The 19,623-nt window shown below is 44.2% G+C and overlaps 1 protein-coding gene across 1 annotated transcript in view; it reads left to right on the plus strand.

Moving 5' to 3' along the window:
• The window catches only part of SV2C (synaptic vesicle glycoprotein 2C), a 200,593-nt gene that overhangs the window by 161,355 nt on the left and 19,615 nt on the right, over positions 1 to 19,623 (plus strand). The window contains exons 5-12 of the mRNA XM_058565464.1: positions 3,222 to 3,355; positions 3,839 to 3,928; positions 7,005 to 7,115; positions 7,567 to 7,655; positions 10,837 to 10,995; positions 13,835 to 13,968; positions 15,423 to 15,626; positions 16,099 to 16,258. Coding sequence (XP_058421447.1) covers positions 3,222 to 3,355; positions 3,839 to 3,928; positions 7,005 to 7,115; positions 7,567 to 7,655; positions 10,837 to 10,995; positions 13,835 to 13,968; positions 15,423 to 15,626; positions 16,099 to 16,258 — 1,081 coding nt within the window. The remainder of the gene's footprint in view (positions 1 to 3,221; positions 3,356 to 3,838; positions 3,929 to 7,004; positions 7,116 to 7,566; positions 7,656 to 10,836; positions 10,996 to 13,834; positions 13,969 to 15,422; positions 15,627 to 16,098; positions 16,259 to 19,623) is intronic.

A 19,623-nucleotide genomic window follows, 5' to 3' on the forward strand; every position in this document is an offset into this window, starting at 1 on the left:
TAATTACAGGAGTTCTGTCCTTGAGAGAAAGAGAAGGCTGGGCTCCAGAGCCCACGTGGACAGGTTGGTCTTAGATAGGAGCATGGATAGTACATCCGTAGTAACCAAAGGGAAGGCAGAGAGATGCAGACAGGTGCAGGTGGTGGGGAGATTCATGAGTGAGAAGATGAGATGTATGTAGTTTTCTCTGTGTTTGTTTTCTCGAAGAAATGGGGTGAGGTCAAGTGCAAGGAGTGGGGTAGGCTGCTAGAGATTTGAAGAGAGACGGGAAAAGGGTAGAAAGTAGTTTTGGAGGCTGCAGGAAAGGCATGTTGCAAATAAATGGAGAGAGAAATGGGTGGACGACACACCCTTCTTATAGAGTGAGACCACCACAATGCATGTGTGCGTGCACGTACACACACAGACACACACACACACACCAAGTAAGGGGCCACAGCTGATGAAGTAGAGACGGACCTGCACAGCAACAAATAGGCTGACCTTCAGCTGCTGGACAGAAGCCTCTAGACCTGAAGAAGCTCCGTTCCAAGCTGAGAGCTTGGCTGTGGACCAGCTAGTTCTCCTCTGCGTTTAGATTCCACATGTAGTGCAGTTTCCTCTGTAGGCTGGAAACTGCCAAATCGGAATCACTTTGCAATCAGTCTCTCCCCCACGGATGTTATGTTCCAGGGCAGTAAGAGTGAAGGGCAATATTTCTAAGACCAGCTGTCAAGAAGGAGCCTGAAGTCCTTGGAGAGGCATCTGGGGAAGTCCGAGCAAAAGCAAGGAGCCTGCGGTTTCATAGAGAAGAGCTAAAATTTTCCAATTTAATTTCTCTCAGTCAAGTTAGCAACAGAGCTATAACTACAAAGAGAAGTATGTTACTTTCCTGTGGCTGCTGTAACAAAACAACACAAACTTATTGGTTTTAAACAGTACAAATTTATCATCTTACAATTCTGGAGGTCGGAAGTCTAAATGGATTGGCAGGGCTTCTGGAGGCTCGAGGGGAGAATACATGTCTTTGCCTTTTCCAGCTTCTACAAGCCACCTACACTCCTTGGCTTGTGGTCCCTTCCTCCTTCTTCAAAACCAGCACTGTAGCATCTTCACATCTCTCTCCAGTCTGACCTCTGCTTCTCTCATCATGGCTCGTCTCACTCTGACCCTCCTGCCCCTCTCTTTGCCTTATAAAGACACTTTTACTTATGCTGGGCCCACCATATAGTGTGGGATAATCGCCTTGTCTCAAGATCCTTAACTTAATCACACCTGCAAAGTCCCTTTGCTGTGTAAGGTAACATAGTCACAGGTTCTGGGCGTTAGGACGAGGACATCTTTGGACGGGGAGGAAGCATTGTTCTGTCTACCACAAGAAGCTTCCTGCTTGGTCCACTAGTGTGACTTTCTCCTTGGTTAAATAATTCTTCCTATTTTTGTTTATAAAACCGTACCTTCTGAACTAACTTAATTTTAGTGGAGGCACCTTCTCCTCTGTTGTCTTTGCTCTTTCCCCACGTACTGTGCAGTGGCCTGAAATTGAAAACATTGCGTTTGCTTAACTCAGCCATCTAAAGCTTTTCTTTTTCATCCAGTGTGAAAAATAATAGGATCTAGAGCTTTTAAAACAGGAGTTCTTTATGTGAAGCTCTCAGATCAAATGTGAAATGAACAAGGTATGTTTTCTCTGTTCCGTCATAGAATTTCTCCATGTTTTGGATATTTGAGACTTGTGAATTTCTGCTCCTTAAGATGTTGAGAGTAGACAGCCCCTCCTAAAGTTTATGGTGTAGTTAATTTAGCAATCCACATAATCCTCATGTATTAAATTCCCAGAAAATGTTTATTAATCTAAGATTGATATAGCATGTCATTGATGTTTACATCATTTGTCAACAAATTCAGTGTTTTAAGAGTGAGTGTGCATAGACATGAGGCCGTGTGTGGTATAAGATGCTGCCTCAAATCCTGGTGCAGAAGATTCTGATACATAACTTTAGCTCCCTGGTCTTGAGGAAGTTATGTCACCTCCAGAATCTCACTTGGCTCCTGTGTAAACAATGAATAATTATACGGCTCTCCTGGGGATGGAGTGTAGACTACCTGACTTTTGTTTACAAAAAGCCTTATAAATACCAAGCATAGCCAAAAATTAAAATTTTGCCTCACATAATTCATCTTTGCCTCTATAAATCTCCTCTCTGTTTTCAATTAGATTTGATATGCCTCATTATTTCTAATTTTGAATCATGTTTGAATTTTGGTTTCAACCCTTTTATATTCATTTAAGTATTGGCTTTCTTTTAGTTCTTGAAGAGATTTCTGTTTTCCATTATGCTTGTTTTTATTATGTTATAATAAAAATACTATTTAGAAATTTAAAATTCTCTTGATCTGTTGTGTAACGTGTGCATGTGGAGAGATACCACAACTGCCAATTCTAAATAATTGTACTGCTCAGGGTGCTGGCAGGAAACCAATGACACCCTCCAAAGGGGCCATTAAAAGAGTTATGTGGGAAAGTTAAGAGAAACCAGGAAGGAATAATAAAGCACCTCGGAGCCAGGAGCAAGAGGGCATCCTGTGCCCACCCCTGCCTCAGAGGGCGAGAGGAGGGAGGGAGTTCGAGAACCTGCCAGGAGCTGTGGCTGTAGGAGAAGCTTCCAGGGGATGAGCACACCTGCTGTCAAACCTCCACCTGGCCAGGGGGAGGGAGAAGGGCAGCAAGGAAAACAAATGTCCTGAGCCCTGCTCCCCGCTCTGCTCTCCTGCCAGCACTTCCTTTATTCAAACCCAACGGAAGCCGGTGCGCGAGGGAGCCAGTTGAAGGGCCCATAGAGGTCCATTTCCTGGCCCATAGTGGGGTGGAGAAGAGAGGAGAGGGATCTGGAGGAGCAAACAGAAGATACGGAGCAGAGGGCTCCATTGGAAAAACTATTATCCCAAATGAGTTTTTCTTGGCCTTTGGAAGTGGGTTGTATGGAAACATACATGCACCCCCATACTTAGGCGCTGACCCGTTTGGTTCCAAGCACCTTTCTCCTCAGCACTGCTATTGGTGGTCTTCAAGTTGAGCCAGTCACTGTGGCTAATGCCCAGATCAACTCATTCTTCTGTGGGTAGTAAGATTTGGCTAATAGACTTGCGGTGTAGACGCTGGCAGTGACAGTGGAGTCCTCGCTTTCCCAGACCATGGACTGGGCGGCGCTCTCCCTCACTCTGCCTGGCCTCCTTTGCAGGATGGAGCTTCAGCATGGGGTCAGCCTACCAGTTTCACAGCTGGCGTGTGTTCGTGATCGTCTGCGCGCTCCCCTGTGTCTCCTCGGTGGTGGCCCTCACGTTCATGCCGGAAAGCCCGCGCTTCTTGTTGGAGGTAACACTTGTCATACAGGCACTCAAGGAAGCCATGTGCACTGGAAAGAGTTCCTTGTTAATTCTAGGAAAGTATGTTTGCATCTTTGGGAGGTGCATTTTTCCTTCCTGCTATGGAACTATGGAGGGTTTGGTTTCATGGAGGCGTGTTTTCAGCAACTAGTGTGTGAAAAAGCTGCTTGGTGGCCAGAAAGCACTACTGTTCCTCCTCAAGCAAGTAACTTTTTGCTCAGTGAAGAGAACATGGCTTATTGTTTTATAAATGAAATTTTACCATCCAGAGGTGCTATTTCTCATCATAGACACATTGAACTGCTGATGTACTCAAGATATCCAAGTAGTCGGTATGTTCCAGTGGGTCGTATCTAAATCCATTTGCACAATTACACTCAATTTGATCTGAAAATACAAGATAGTTATGAGAAAATCAGGGCGTATGAGAGTTTCACCTCCTAGCGCTTCACTGTCTGCTCACGTTTCTTAGGTTGGAAAACATGATGAAGCGTGGATGATTCTGAAGTTAATTCATGACACAAACATGAGAGCACGGGGCCAGTCTGAGAAGGTCTTCACGGTAAGTACTGCTCCTCAGCGAATCCCCTATGCCAGGGTCAGGAAGCTTTTTCTGGAAAGGCCAGATTGTAAATTCCTCTCTCTCTGCACCACTACACTTGTCTTTCAGTTTCTCATACTTGCCATTTTACATAAGCTGCTACCTGCTGTTACAGGTGCTGTTCCCTCTGCATGAAATGTTCTTCCATCCTCTAGCTACAGAGTGTATTCTCAATGGGAAAACTAGTCTGAATTAATGAAAATTGGATGCATGGAATTTTTTGGAAGGAACAATGGTTTTTAAATCTTTTGATATATGCAGCATACAATTAGACAAAAAATGTTTAAGGGGACATACAGTAAAGGGGGACATAAGTAAGATCTTCAGTGTCTTCTAAATAATATCAATTATAGTTCTTAAATATGTAAAATAGTCCCTGATTAAACAGTCTTCTTGACATCTTATTTATTCATTCATTTTTATTTATTCATTTTTATTTATTTATTTTTCATAGTGTAAAGATAGACTTCATTCTTGCTTCTATCCAAATTATCATGGATTCTTAATTAGCAAAATTTTTTATGCAGTATAGTAGAGAAATGAAGATCGGTAATGGATGTCCTCCGTTGAGGACCTGGAAGCCTTTGAGTAGGCCCTTCTTTTGAGTAGGTACACAATAGAGACGAATATTTTTAAATGAAAGGATCATAAGGCTGGAGGAATCTTGAGACATCAGCTGCATACTCAGTGTCACTTATCCTTCTCAGCCAGAGGAGGGTAAACTTTTCCAAGGACTTCTGAGAAGGTGTTTCTGTAGGGCCTCATTGTCCTGCTTGCCTGCTTTTTCTCCCAGAAGATCTGAGCTATGAAGTCCACTCATGGTCAACCATGTTAATGTTATCATATAAAGGTTAGGCTGGACTAGGTGGGAACACTCCAAAAGGACTGGATAATCTCAAAGTACTTTATATGTGACTTTCAAAGTCATTACATGACTCGATAGGACAAATCTGTTTTTTCCTTTGTTTCATCTACAGTACAGTGAATTTGCATGCATTCCTCCAAGGTCTCTTTTTTTAAGCTCTTCATCCTCTGCCCCTGCCTTAAATATTGTTTTCCAGGGCTTATCTTCAGCTAACTTCTCTTTAACCCTACATCCTCTCTTTAGCTGTTCTCAGCTACTTCCTCTACCTGTATCTCCTGACGGACAAATCTCCTGAGCTTCAGACATGCGTGTTGAAGGGCTTCGTGGCCATCCTTCTATGTTCTGTGGGCCCTTCAAATTCTAAATTTCTAAATCTGAACTTATCACCTTAACATTCTCCAAGCCTCTTCCTTGTCCTAAATTCTATCAGCAAGTACCACCAACACCACCCAAACCAGAGCCCTGAAAACATCCTATTTCTTTCTTTCCTCTTTTCTCCATTGTATCCAAGAAATCACTGTGTCCTATTATTGTCCATCCTAAATATCACTCCTCATTGTCCCTTACTTTCCACCCTCACTGCCACGGATTTGGTTCAGCCTTCATTACGCACTGCCCTCTGCCCTTGGACTTGTCTTCAGGAATCTCAAACTCTTCGTAGTTTCCCCAAATGCTATTTTCACTCACACCTCTGGACGTTTGCACGTGGTGTGGAATGCCCTCCAAGTAGTTTGCACACATGGCAAATGACATACTTCTCCATAAGCCCCAGCTCAAATTCTGCAGTCCATGAAACCTTCTCTCTCACTCCTAGGTCAGCTTGGGTCCTCTGTACGGTACTTCTCTCCTGTCTGACATAGACTTCCAGTAGACAACTTTTTATTTTGTATGGTAATTGCTTGGAGGGTATGATGATGTACATTTGTATCTCCAGGGTCTAGTGCCAGGCCTGGCCGCCCACAGGGGCCAATGAATGAAGGAACAAACAGACACTGATGTGTGGAGAAGAGGAAGCCTCCCAGAAGTAATATGTTGAGTGATAAGAACACCCCTGTGATTAAAACAAATATCTAAAGTGTCACAAAATAATGCTGCATGGATTATTTTGAGCTGACTCTATTTGGAATCCCATATTTAACTCAGACTTTATTTTCGTTAAATACAGGCATCTCTGTTAACATAGGAAGAGGCTACTGCTTACTTGGTATAAGTTGAAAGATAGTGAGGGTCCCCAAAACACCTCTGTCAGAAGCCAGCCTTGGTACCTAGATTCTCACATAGAAGTGCTGCTTTGGTTGTTGGCAGAATCTCCAGAAAAATGTGTTCAAAAGTGATCCCTGGCAGGGGTAACGCGTGTGAACATTTCTGTGTCCTCTCTCAGATTTATCAAAAGCGGGTAAATGTTGACTAACAGTAAGATGGAACAGGTCCACAATGCAACCATTCTTCCTTTTTTCCTCTTTTCAGACTTCATTCTCTGTGCTGAAAGCATTGCTTCTCCTGATTCTTGGTTCTTTTCTTAGCAAAAGGAGGTGAACTGAAGTCGTAGTACGGCCTTTCATGCTGAACCTCCATCACTTATTCCCCTTTTGATTGCTGAGGAATCAGTGTTGATGCTTACAATCCAAGCTCATTCCCTAGGCCTTGCATCACGGCCCCCTGTGGGTGTTTGCTGAGCAGGCCCTGTGGGAGGAGGAGGAAAGGGTCAGAGTGATGCTCTAAGAATGAAAGTTTGATGGAAAGGCTTTCAGAAAGGGGCCAAATTCATCAAGTAAGTAGGTTCCAAAGAAAAGTGTGTACAGTCGCTTTAGTCCAAGTAAAATAATTCTTAATCTAGAAGCTCATTTATCTGGATGTCTTATCTGCTAATGTGTGCCTTCGTAGTGACGATTCAGAGAGAGGCATTTTTAGCTTCATGTTATTCCATTACTACTTGCTCTTCTGCCCTTTCTCGCTGCTACCCCTCCCATTCATTCTTTATTCAGTGCTTTTAGGTGCCGTTTGGGTCTGTATATTTACACCAGTGGTCTCATATGTGTACAGCGTGATTATCAAACACCTGCTTCCTTTTTGTTGGAGTCAGCTTCTGCTCCTTTAGGAACAAATTGTAAGCCTCAACTCAGCAACTGCAAGAAGAGAACTCAGCACTTTGCCCTCTCATGCTCTTTGCAGGTAAATAGAATCAAAACCCCAAAACAAATAGATGAGCTGATCGAAATTGAGAGTGACACAGGAACATGGTACAGGAGGTGTTTTGTTCGGATCCGCACAGAACTGTACGGAGTAAGTAGCAAGCCCGCCCTGGCTTTTGGGCCAACTTATTGCATTTGAGGTTAGTCAGAAGCAGGGTTGACTCAACCATTCCCACGAATGTGGTTCTTCCCCCTTCTGCCCAGGACACCTGACTCCTGGCATAGGACCAGGTAATAGGATCTCCTTGGGATCAGCGGGGTAGCCAAAACATTCCATCTTTGGGAAGGGAAGGTGTTAGGCAGGGATTCTTGGCAATGACAGGTGCACGGAAGTCTTGAGTTACTTTGTCCATTGGCCTCCAGGACGCCAATAAATGACAATTCCAGTATTTGGTTTCCTATAGCCTTTAGCTTTTACATTTTAAGTTCAAATGAATCCAGCCCAAAGAAAACTCAACTTTTCTATAATTTGTTGGAGGGGGTTGGGAAGTGAGGTTGACTAGATAACAGCAGACGAAAACTAACTCTCTAATATTTCACAGATTTGGTTGACTTTTAGGAGATGTTTCAACTACCCAGTCAGGGAAAACACAATAAAGCTTGCAATTGTTTGGTTCACCCTGTCCTTTGGGTAAGTGATATTTAAATTCTTGGTGAGTGAAATCTTTAAATTTCTACGCTGTAACTCCCACCAATCATGCTGCTTTCTTTTATTATTCTGTTGGATGCTGTTAACCTTCTAGGAAAGAATTTTTTTCAGCTTAGATTTGCTGACAGTTGTGGTTTTTATAAACCAGTCATTTTATTTATCTTGTCATAAAGCTTGGGTGAAACCAGTAGTATTTGGAAAGTCCAACAAGACCCTGGGTGACTTGTCCCAATGACTCCCACCTCCCCACCATTTGCTCAGCCCCGCCACACTGGCCTCTGTGCTGGTCCTTGAATGTGCAAGAATCATTCCATCTCAAGCCTTTGTGTTGCCCCAGACACCACCTGGTTCATTGCCTCGCCTCCTTGGAGTCTTCCCTCAGATGTCACCTTCTCAGTGACACTTCCTCAAAGCACCTTTTTTTTTTGGGGGGAGGAAGATCGGCCCTAAGCTAACTTCTGATGCCAATCTTCCTCTTTTTGCTGAGAAAGACTGGCCCGGGGCTACCATCCGTGCCCATCTTCTTCTACTTTATATGGGACGCCGCCACAGCACGGTTTGACAGGCGGTGCATCGGTGCACACCCGGGATCAGAACCTGCGAACCCCTGACCGCTGAAGCAGAGCGCGCACTTAACCGCTATGCCACTGGGCCAGCCCCTCAAAGCACCTTTTTTAAAAATCACAGCCCCTCAGCACTCACCATCCCCTTTTCAGGTTTATTATTCTCCTTAGCACCTTCCATCTTCTAATACGCTAAAAGCTTTTTTATTCTGGAAAGAATGGAGCTCAGTCTCCCCCTCTGGAAGCTCTGTGAGAATAGGGACTGTAAACTGTTTTGTTCACTGGTGTATGTCCCCCACACATAATAAGTGCTCAATAAATAGTTGTCAAGTGAAGAGAACCACCATGTATGTGCTCTAAGAAAAGAGGAGGTAGGGAGAACATTTCAGAATTTTATTTGCTAATAATTGACATAGTCACTTCTGAATTTGTGCGTACAGCTCTATTTTTGCCTAATTTGCTATTAGCTAATACCTGACACTTTCAGGTCACTAGGCTCTTAGTGCCTGGTACAGCCCAACATTTATGCTGCAAGTTCTGTCTCTTACCATCCCTAAGTTAAAGCAGGTGGGTGGTCAGAAATGACTGAGCTTTCTCAGTGTGGGAGGGATAACAAAGGGAGAGACCGGAGAGTGGGGTCAGGAGACCTAACAGCCTATTTTGCTGTGTGACTCGGGGACACTAGTCAGTTTTAGTTTCTTATTTCTAAATTGAGAGGTTGATTTAGAATATGTAAAGTAACTGCCACTCAAGTTCTAGAAAAACCATTAATCTATGAAGGAAGAGAGGGCTGAAAATTAACATGTGTAAGTGCCTACTATGTGCTGAACACTGGGCCAGGTCCCAAGATAAGCAAGAGAAAGTGCTCCTCTAAGATGTGGAGTTACAGGATAATAATGATCTAGTTTGTTTGCTATTATTGACCACATTTTAAGCTTTAAGATTTCCTTATAATATCCCTGAAACCTCAAACAGTGCCCAGCATTCAGTGGATATTCAGTAAATGTTTGCTGGACAAATGAGAAGTTAGCTGACACTCCCCACGTCACTGATGATGGATGTTCCAGGGTGGCATGCTTCCCTCGTTGTTGCCATTTTTAAGGATTTTGTCCTACGTGTGTCACTAGAGAGCAATGCGATGGACGTTGCACTCTGGAGTCATTTCTTGCTTGGTGGCCACCACTCACGCCCCGCAGAAATTAATTCGTGATCTGTGAAGAGAAGGCGTTGGGATCTGTGGAATCCTGAGGCAGAGATTTGAGCGCTCACTGTGTGCTAGGTAGTTTACAGCCCATTTAATCCGAGCAACCACCCAGGAGTGGATATGATCATCATTGTGATGTTAGAGATGCAGTAACTGAAGCTTGGAGAACTGTCCCAAGATCCCCCTGGCTGGTAGGCAGCCAGGCCAGGGTTCACACCTGGCGTGTCCACCTGCAAAAGTTTATGCTTATAACCGCTGCTTTCCCTGTGTAACCCAGTGTGACTGGGGATAAACTTGAGTGTGTGTCAGGAGAATCACTTGGAGGACCCCACCCCCAGAGGTTCTGATTCAGTGGGTCTGGGTGGGACCTGAGGGTCTGCATTTCTCACAAGTTCCAAGGGGATGCTGACGCTGCTGCTCCAGGAACCCTGCTTTGGGAACCACCAGTTTACAGCAGCACTGGCAATAGAAATATAAGCCACATGTGTCATTTTAAATTTTCTGACAGCTACACACACTCACACACACACACACACACACACACACACAAGTAAAAGGAAACAGGTGAAGTTAATTTTAATAATATATTTTATTTAACTCATCGAGTCCAAAATATTGTCATTTCAACATATAATCAATATAAAATCATTAATTTTTATTGACTTCATTTTACATTCTTTTTTTCATAAGTCTTCAAATTTGGTATTTATACTTACAGCACATCTCATTCAGACTAGCCACGTTTCAGCCACTCAGGAGCCAGCTGTGGGTAGTGGCTGCAGTCCTGAAGATCACAGGAGCACACCAGTCACACACCTGTGACAATAACCCATTAGAGGCCAAGAGGCAGAAAGTGGAAATCACTTGGATTTTCAGATAGTAACCGGAGAGCCTTTTCCCAGCTTCGAACCACTTTGAGAAATGAGGCTCTACCCGCAGGCTAGCAGTATCAGAGTAGTGTAGGAATCCAGAAAGAGTCTCCATTAGTAAAGGGGGCATTCTTCAGGGCCCTCACAGTTTTTGGATCCTCGGAGTTAGTACCACCTGGCCAGGAGATGGGGTTCCTTAGTGCAGCCTGGGGTGATAGTGCAGAGGCCATGTGTTGGCATAGGATGGGATTCTTAGGGATGCCTCTTCCTAAAGGAAGCATTCAGGAATTACATACCTGGTTGTCCAGGTAACCCCAGGCCATCTCTCTAGCTTGATTATTGCAGACTTAATCGTAGGAGGAGGGCGCAGTGTAGATTACTGTCTGATGACTCATCATGTTACAGGGAGCCAGTCATGCTCAGAAGTGCTTCTGCAGAACCACGACCTCCCTGAAAATGGCAGGCAGGTGCACATCGCTGCCGCTGTGCTGGTGTCTTTACAAACTCACGTTTCTTTGTCTTTGCAGGTACTATGGATTGTCTGTTTGGTTCCCTGATGTCATTAAACATCTGCAGTCAGTTTCATTGCCAATGAAAGATGTGCCGAGAGAGAAATATGCAAATTTTAGTATTAACTTTACGATGCAAAATCAGATTCATACCGGAATGGAATACGACAATGGCAGGTCCAGAAACTTTGAAATAACTTAAATTTGCTACCTGTTTTCAAAAATGTATTTCTTATTAGCCTTCCCTTCGCTGAACCATGTGTAGTTTTTTTTTCAGTTTGTACAGTCATTTTCAGACTGAATTTGCATACTTCCAAATGGGCTTTAAAGAAAGGGTATACACGTGCCAGTTACTTCCCTTCACGTCTGAAACTTCCCTGTCTGATGACTCGTCATGTTACAGGGAGCCAGTCACGTGTATGAAGTAGTGGAACTGACTGGTGTGAAAAGAAAATTTAGAGAGACCCTGGAAAGCGAGGAAAGGAAATTACAGAAGAGTGAAGAGTGTGCAAAAATAAGATGGGTTATAGCGTTATTTAATTCAGAGAAGAAAACTGAGGTGTGGCTTGATGCCTGTCTTCTGCCCCTGAAAAAGGGACCACTTCTCAGAATTCCTTCTCCATGGTGCTGGATCAAGAATTGGCGTTAAATTGTATAGGGAAGCGTTTCAATTAGAGAACAGGAATGAGTCCTCAAAGGTAAGTTGAAAATATGGAATAAGTTAGCAAAGGACATCTTTGAGTATGGAATCTGGAATGCCTCTTGACGAGGAGAGAACTGGCTCTTGAAGGTGATTCTGGTTCATCCTTTCAGAGAGGGAAAGGGACAGACAAGGTGGCTGTTTCTGTCCATTGCTCGTTATCAGTTCCTGATGGCTTACATCATTCTTAGGAAATTGTCCCAATTTCAGAAGTGATAAAAGTAAAAATCTAAAATAATTGAACAAAGTTTCCCAGGGCAAAAACCAGTTTGGAAAGATGAAAAAGAATTCTGTGGGATGCTTATGGTCTGTGAAATGAAAAGCAGAGTTACTAACCAGGAGATAATTGGTTGAATTGGCAGTTCAGTGGGGTGCCAATCCCTGTCCAAGCCACACAGGGTCACCTTCCCTCTCCCACAGAAAATACCGACTCGAATCTGCATTTGCTTTTCCGAAGAAACTGACGAGTCAAGTGCTCTGTGATTCCAGGGTGAAAATTTACCTCGTTTATTTAAAAAAGTCTCGTTACTCCATTAGAAATTTCTAATATATGTGTCTCTGACAAGTCGTATTTTTAGTAATATTGGTTACAGTTCTAAGTTGGATATTTAGTCATCACTAAGAAATTTTTTACATTAGCAATATAATGATTAATAATTTTAATAGGATTAAAATCCTTGTAAAACATATACATTTCTTTTAGAAGGTGATAGAATTTTTTTTTTTTAATCTTTCAGGGAAATTTGAAATACCACTAGCTAACTCATTTTTTAAAAATAGCTTTCCTATTCCACATCATAAAATGGCAACTCTTTATGTACTGATGTGGAATAACCTCAGAGGTGGGCTATCAGGAGACAAAGCAAGGTGTAGAACTGTCTCCAGCACCCTAGATCTAGAATGCTCTGGAAGGAGCACATGAGAAACTGACAGCAGTGTTATCTCTGGGCAAAAGAACTGGGTGACTTGAGGATGGCAGGAAAAGACTTACTTTTTCCTTTTCCCACGTTTTGAGTTTTATACCATATGTATTCTGTGTTTGTATTATCCATTCAAAAAAAAAATAAAATTGTTTCCCCTTTCTGAATTCAGTTTCCTTTCAGAAAATTGATAATCTTCTTAAAATGTGCCATTATGTACCCTCCTTTGGTGGTAAATTTATAGGTGGTTTTACTCTGGCCCCTGGAGTAGGAGTTAAAATAAGATGAGTTTTTAAGATGGTTGGTCTGTTAGGCCACAGTGCACTTGGACCTGACACATGCAGGCAGGCGTTAAGGCGAGAACAGTTTTGAAAGTTCTCAATAGTGAATTGCTTTTGAGTCAGCCAGCTCGCTTGCCTGAGAGGATCAGTTCCTTTCTGCCCCTAATTAGAGTGGTATTTGGTATAAGAACTTCTTCCTCAGCTGAACAAGCATTTTCCTCTCAGTGACTGGCTGAATATACATTGATAGTTTCTTAATAAATTACCGAGATACATCGATGAATATTTATCTGTGTCTCCTGGGAGTCTCAATCAACACAGACGGATCTGTATCATAGACTACTTTAAGATATTAGGATTATTATGACTGTTATCATCTTCACCACCTAGAATTACCCCTTGCAGCACCCAAAAATGTATCGAGCAGGTTTCAACATTCTACACGTTTCCAAAAATAAGCAGAACTCTCATCATTCTGTGTGGTTCAAGGCATGCCTGTTGGCCGTGAGAAGGCAAATCTTGGAAATGAGCGTGACCTGTGGATTTCTTGACCGCTAAGTCGATCATTCCTCATGTAAATGAAGCAGGATTCTCACTTCCTGTCTTCAGGCTAACCGGAAGTCCCTACACGAGAATGAAGAAGCCTTGGGTTTTCAGCTCAGGAAACAGACTTTCATGAAAAGTGAGCATGGGAGCACATCCTCAAGTTAGAGCCATTAACGCCAAGTAGGGAATTTTCAAATAAAGGTATATGTGAAGGAACAAGAGGATAGGATTGAAAAATAAAGAATCAATAGCCAGGGTAATCTCCAAACTCTCTACCTTCAATTGCATACCCCAGAAAACCTCTTACCGACATTGCAAAAAGCTGAATGAAGTTCTCTTGAATGCCATCTCTTCTTCCAGTGGAAAATAATATTGGTGAGCAATGAGATAGCCAAAAGACAGGCTGCATGAGGGAAAAGAGAAAAGCTAAGAGCTTAGAAAGGCTAGGAGCCAATGTCCTTTAAAAATAAGAGTGTCCATAGTGGGGCATCACATCTCTAAACCTGTTTGACTTAGCTTTGAACCCTGATGGACATAGTCATTGATATGAATTTTTGTGTGTTGGGCAGATTCATAGGAGTCAAGTTCAAATCCGTAACTTTCAAAGATTCGGTTTTTAAGTCCTGCACCTTTGAGGATGTGACTTCAGTGAACACCTACTTCAAGAACTGCACGTTTATTGATACTGTCTTTGACCACACAGGTAGGTGCTACATAGCCCTGCCTGGGGCCTCTTCGAAGGGCCCAGTTCTTGGCAGAACCGTGACCCCCAGGCTTCTGAGGGAAGTGGAGATTAAAGTGTAAATGAATGGATTCCTCGATCAGCTTGGATCCAAGTTAAGTTTGTATTATTTGTCTTTGTCAGATTTAGTGCAAATGGGACTTGCTGAAGTTCAAAGTTGAAAAAAAAAATCCTTTGGTGAATAATTTTTAAAGCAAAGAATTAACCTGTAGTTTGTTTGTTTTGATAATCCTGGTTTCACAATCTGGTGTTTGCTTAAGTGAGCAAGCCTGAACCACAGTCAGCCGAGACGGACGACACGTGGTTGTGCTAATCGGAGACAGTTTTTCAGTCCAGTCCATTTAATGGAGTCTGGAAAACTCCCCAGGGAAAAAAAAAGGAGGAGAAACAAACATTGGTAGAGCACCTACTGTATGCTGGTTCCGACTCTAGGTCAGCAGACATTCACCACCTCACTGAGTTTTCACCATAGCTGAGGCTTAGAAAAAGAAGTAATTTGGCCGCAATCGTAGAACTAGAAACAGCGGACATTTGAAGCAGGTTTATCTGATTGCAAAGCCCGTGCTTTCCCACCTGCACACGTTGGTCCACCTGTCCTGTCGGTCCGGGATCACAGCCCGACACTGGCAGGAGCAGCGGCCTACGCTGTTGCCGCTCCTGCTTTGGTGCTCAGACCGGAGCCAGCTGGGCCCAGCTCCACATGAGAAAGGAGTCAGGTGTGCTGGTGCCATCACTGGCTTCTCACTCACTCACCCCCAGAAGGCCAGCTTTTTAGGCAGATCTTGGTCAGCAAGGACAATACGGTTTGATTCTCACTGCCTTTTAGCAGAACCCACCATCATCTGCACCCCTTCTTGGGTAGATCCAAGTTCAAGAGAAACACCAGCAGTGAGTGCTGGTGGTCTTCCAGGGAGACTGGCTCTTGTTCCCCGGGGGCTCCTCCACCTAGGCCTTTACTTATAATTTCAGCCTCCAGGACCCCAGGAAAGTCCTGTTCCTTCTCTGTGCCTCAGAGTCCCGTAGATTGGCAATAATAAGGCTGACTCATGCACATTTGGAAACCAATTCTTTTTGTAATTGTAGTATGGAAGCTATTAGTACTATCCTGATGGTCCTTAGGTAACATGATAATTAGAACCAAGTAACATCGTAAAGGAGTAAGCACGTAATACAATGAGCAGTGGCCAACCCTAAGAAATCAGAAGATAACTGGGCTCTTGAATGTATTCTTTATTCAACAAAGGTGTTCCTTCATTCAGCTACTTTGTAACGTGAGGTCCTGGGCCAGACCCTGTCCTGTGGCCAGGCCCTGACGCCCTCAAAGAGCCTACGATACCGTGATTCTTCTCTGAATTCTGAATTCTTGGTGCACAGCTGTGGAGAGCCTGACGAATTGTCCTTCTTTGTGTCCACAGATTTTGAGCCATATAAATTCATTGACAGCGAATTTCACAACTGCTCATTTTTTCGCAACAAGACGGGATGCCAGATTACCTTTGATGATGACTATAGCGCCTACTGGATTTATTTTGTCAACTTCCTGGGGACACTGGCGGTGTTGCCAGGGAACATCGTGTCTGCTCTCCTGATGGACAGAATCGGGCGCTTAACGATGCTAGGTATGTGCCTGTTTCATGTAAAATAAAGAGCCGCCCCTGCAATCTAGAAGGAGCCTGTTTCCCACTGTACTCCCTGCCCCCGTAGGGTTTTGCATCCCGCAGAGATGAGGAGAAATCCCTTAAGACCTTTCATTAGCACTAAATTTTAGTGAAAATTATGTCTAGTTACATTTCATTTGAGCAGCTTCCGTGAGTTAGCAGACTGAAAAAGTAATTGTGCGCGACTGATGTATATTTTTCCACTTAAGTAGCTGAGTAACTGATGACGTGCATTTCACACTTGCTGCGTTCAGGAGGCAGGCAGAGAGGCAAACCTTCATGCAGGTGAACACGCCTATACCTGAGCTTTACGGAGCCCAGGCTCCAACTTCCCCTGGGGATTCAGTTTTGCTTCGAGATGTCAAAGACCCGAGGCTCCTGGCTCTGCTGAGATGGCGGGAAACATCACGGCCTTTGTCGGCTTCCTTGGCAGGTGGCTCTATGGTGCTTTCGGGGATCAGCTGTTTCTTCCTCTGGTTCGGCACCAGTGAATCCATGATGATAGGCATGCTGTGTCTGTACAATGGATTGACCATCTCGGCCTGGAACTCTCTCGATGTGGTCACAGTGGAATTGTACCCCACAGACCGGAGGTATGTTGAAATGGGCCTCCAGGAAGAGGCACTCTGAGCCCCACAGCACCACTGAAAATCATAGAAAATAAGCCAAACTGTCATTTCCCCAAGAAAGTGAAAATCCGAAAACTATCTGGCTTATGAAGTTGTAGGTTCCATTCTTATCTTTTAGAAAGAAAATGTAGGGGAATATAGTGGCTAGCAGGAGTTAATAGGGCCGTGAACCAGTGAAGGAATCTCATTGTGTCCGTGGCTTAGTCTGTTGGCTGACAGCGTGAGGAAGCTGTAACAGAGCCGTGGGGGGTGGGTTTAATAGCCTCTCTTGGCCCACACTTGGAGCTGCTGATCAGTCCTGGGAGGGTCCTTACCTTACACTTGCAAGTGTCTGCATGAGCTCTGCATTAAGCAACCATAAAGAGGTCTCTAGAATGTACCTCTTGACCTTCCTGGTCTGTTTGAGGAAAGCCATCACATTTCCAGTTTCCAAAAAAAAAGATTTCTATTCGAAGAAAATTATGCGTCTGGTCCCAAAGTGGAGACAGAGACTTTGTACCTTATATCAGAGAAGGGGCTAGAAGGTAGGGCTTTGGGGTAGAGCAGCTGAGTAATTAAAAGAATAGAAGCCCTATTTTGCCGTTCGACGTGAGTGAAGACAAATGGCCTTGCCTTCTTTTGTTTTGTGTGTGCTCTGTCACCATGGAAGACCCCTCAGTATTCTCTGGACTTTGAAATGGAGGAGGATTTTTTCTAGAACTCTGCAGAGACATTTGGGATATCCATTTTCAACTAATCTTGAATCCCTCCTTTTGCTTATTGACCCCAGTAGGGTACATTCTCTGCCTACCCAGACTCTCTAACTTCTATTTCTTCTTCACGAACATCTATTGCTGAGCTTATAGGAACCTATAGGTACTCCTGTATCCATCCCCCTGCAGAATATCTGAAACTCTTATGGATGCCTGCTTATCGAAGTTCTAATCCAGACCCTCCGTAACCTCTTACTGAACATTTGGGCTCTGAAAGGAACCAGACACCCCATGTACGGCATCTCCTTCATTCATTCAACAAACGTTAGTTCTCTTCTGTGGGCAAGCTTCTGGGGTGCGTGCCACGGGCCTTGGGATGAGGGTGCTGCTCAAAACAAGATTAAGACTGCAGCTTTCTTTCTTCAGCCTCTCCTCCTGCGAACAGCGCCCAGATGTGGATTAAACGCTACATTTAAAATAAACCCCTCCATGTTAAGGCAAGTCTCTGTCATAGCCTGCTACCTTTTTTGTTTTACATCTACGAGTTTGATACTATTTTAGATGAACCAGCTACTTACCCCTCTGCCAGAAGGAAAGGAAGGATGAGTATTCTCCTATGGCAAAAACCTGGCTTAAAAACAAAACAAAACTAAACACGGACTGGGCAGGTCCATCCTATGAGAAACATGGACCTGTTGTTTCTGTTGTCAGAAAGGTTAACTATCAACTAAGAGAAAAACAGAAATTTGTTTGTGTTAGCTCGGTTCCTCCGAGAGGCAGAGGACAAGGTGTGATTAAACATGCCCAGGTTTTATCAGGGGAGATGCCTTGTGAGAGCACACGGAGTCTGGGAGAGCTGAGTGCAAGCCTAAGCCTGAGCACCTGCAAAGGGGCCGAAGGGCCGGGCCCACCAGCAGTCTGAGAATGTCAGCTTCAGAGGAGTCTGAAGCTGCCTGTCCCGGGAACCAGCCTGCTGTAGGATTCCTGTCCCGTTCAGTGACCAGAGCAGCACAACGTGGCAGTGAGTTTCAGAGCACATCAGAGGCCATGCCTTGCAGGTCCCCGAGGTGCGTTCTCACCACAGCCTTGCTTGTTGCTGGGACCTTCTCCAGCGCTGAAGCAGAGGTTATCAGACAACGTGCAGGAAGTCATTTCCTTCGGAGCTGGAGAAAGAACATGTCCTCCAGAGCAGCATTGCCAGGGCCGTGGTGAATTACCCCTACTCTCTTTCAGGCTCAGACCCTCTCCCCCGTCTCTGCCCTATTCCTCTGGGTCACGTGAGGAAGTCATTGCTCTCTGGCTCAGCTGTTGGAGGAAAACCCCAGCTGTTCCATGCGCAGGTGCCCAATACCCTCTTGTCCCCGTGGAGGTAGGATAGAATACGTCTTGACAAGAATTCTGGTTAGAGGCTCTGACTTTTCATGATAGAACTTGAGCACTGCCAACTCCTTGCCCAGTTTCTAGACTCTGTCCTTAATGATCAGAATAGGACACTGTGATTCCAGCTCAAGCTAAAATTTATAGCCTCTTGAGCCATTTAGCAGCCAACTCCTATCAAAATCCCAGTCAAATGATGATCTCGGGGGAACATCATTTGAGTATAGTCCAAGTGCCATGAGATTATAACGCTGGAAACCACATCTGTCAACCACATGACAGGTTTTACCTTTGATATTCTACCTTTGAGTTTTACTAGGGGTTACATTTGCATTCACTGAGAAAACACCACTGAGGACAGGACACTGCCCGTCGTGGTGCCCCTTTCCCTCTCTGCAGAGTCCAGCACCCCCCTCCCAGAAGCTGCTCTGTCTCTTCCCTTCACACGATAAAAACGGGTCCTTCTCCACTGTTCTTTCTCTGTTGTGCAGCCAGGAGGCAGGGAGCCCGTGTCTGTGCTAACTCTGCACGGTCCAGATATTCGCTTCGCTCCTCCTCGTCCTCATTTGCCCTCCTTCATTCCCATTTTATTAATTTTGTGTCTTTTATAAGCTACCCTAAATCGTTTCATAAAGAGGCAGGATATTTTGAAATTAAAATTACATGTACTTATTGGGCAGCGCTTTTTCTGTGCCTGAAAAATGAAACAAAACTATAATCGCAAATACTTTTTGTAAGGGAAAGCTCTGTTTTCTCCCTCTACTCTCAATTCTTTGCTTCTGGCCACCAAATGTGGGGGATTCTCCCATGCCAAGGAATTCTCTAATTCACAGCAGACACAACAGGATGTCCTACAATTCAGCTTAGTTCTAACACTCTCTGCCTGGAGATGGCATCACAGCCCACAGGTAATGGGCTCAGTCCTGCAAGACTGCCCCCACGTCAGACACCAAACACAAGTCAGGTTGTCACCTGTACTTCTGACCAACTGGCTATAGACTGGAGTTCTCATGACCCCTCCTTGGGTTCGATAATGTGCTAGAATGGCTCACAGATCTCAGGAAAACACTTGTTTACCAATTTATTATAAAGGATACAACTCAGGAACAGCCAGATGGAAGAAATGCACAGGGTAGGGTGTGGGGAAGGGGCGGGGAGCCTCCACACCCTCTCCAGGTGCACGACCCTCCAATACTTTTGTGTGTTCACCAACCTGGAGCTCGTCAAATCTTGTTGTTCAAGAGTTTTTATAGAACTTAA

This window comes from Diceros bicornis, chromosome 1 (genome assembly GCF_020826845.1).
Source record: "Diceros bicornis minor isolate mBicDic1 chromosome 1, mDicBic1.mat.cur, whole genome shotgun sequence".
Classification (NCBI taxonomy): Eukaryota; Metazoa; Chordata; class Mammalia; order Perissodactyla; family Rhinocerotidae; genus Diceros; species Diceros bicornis.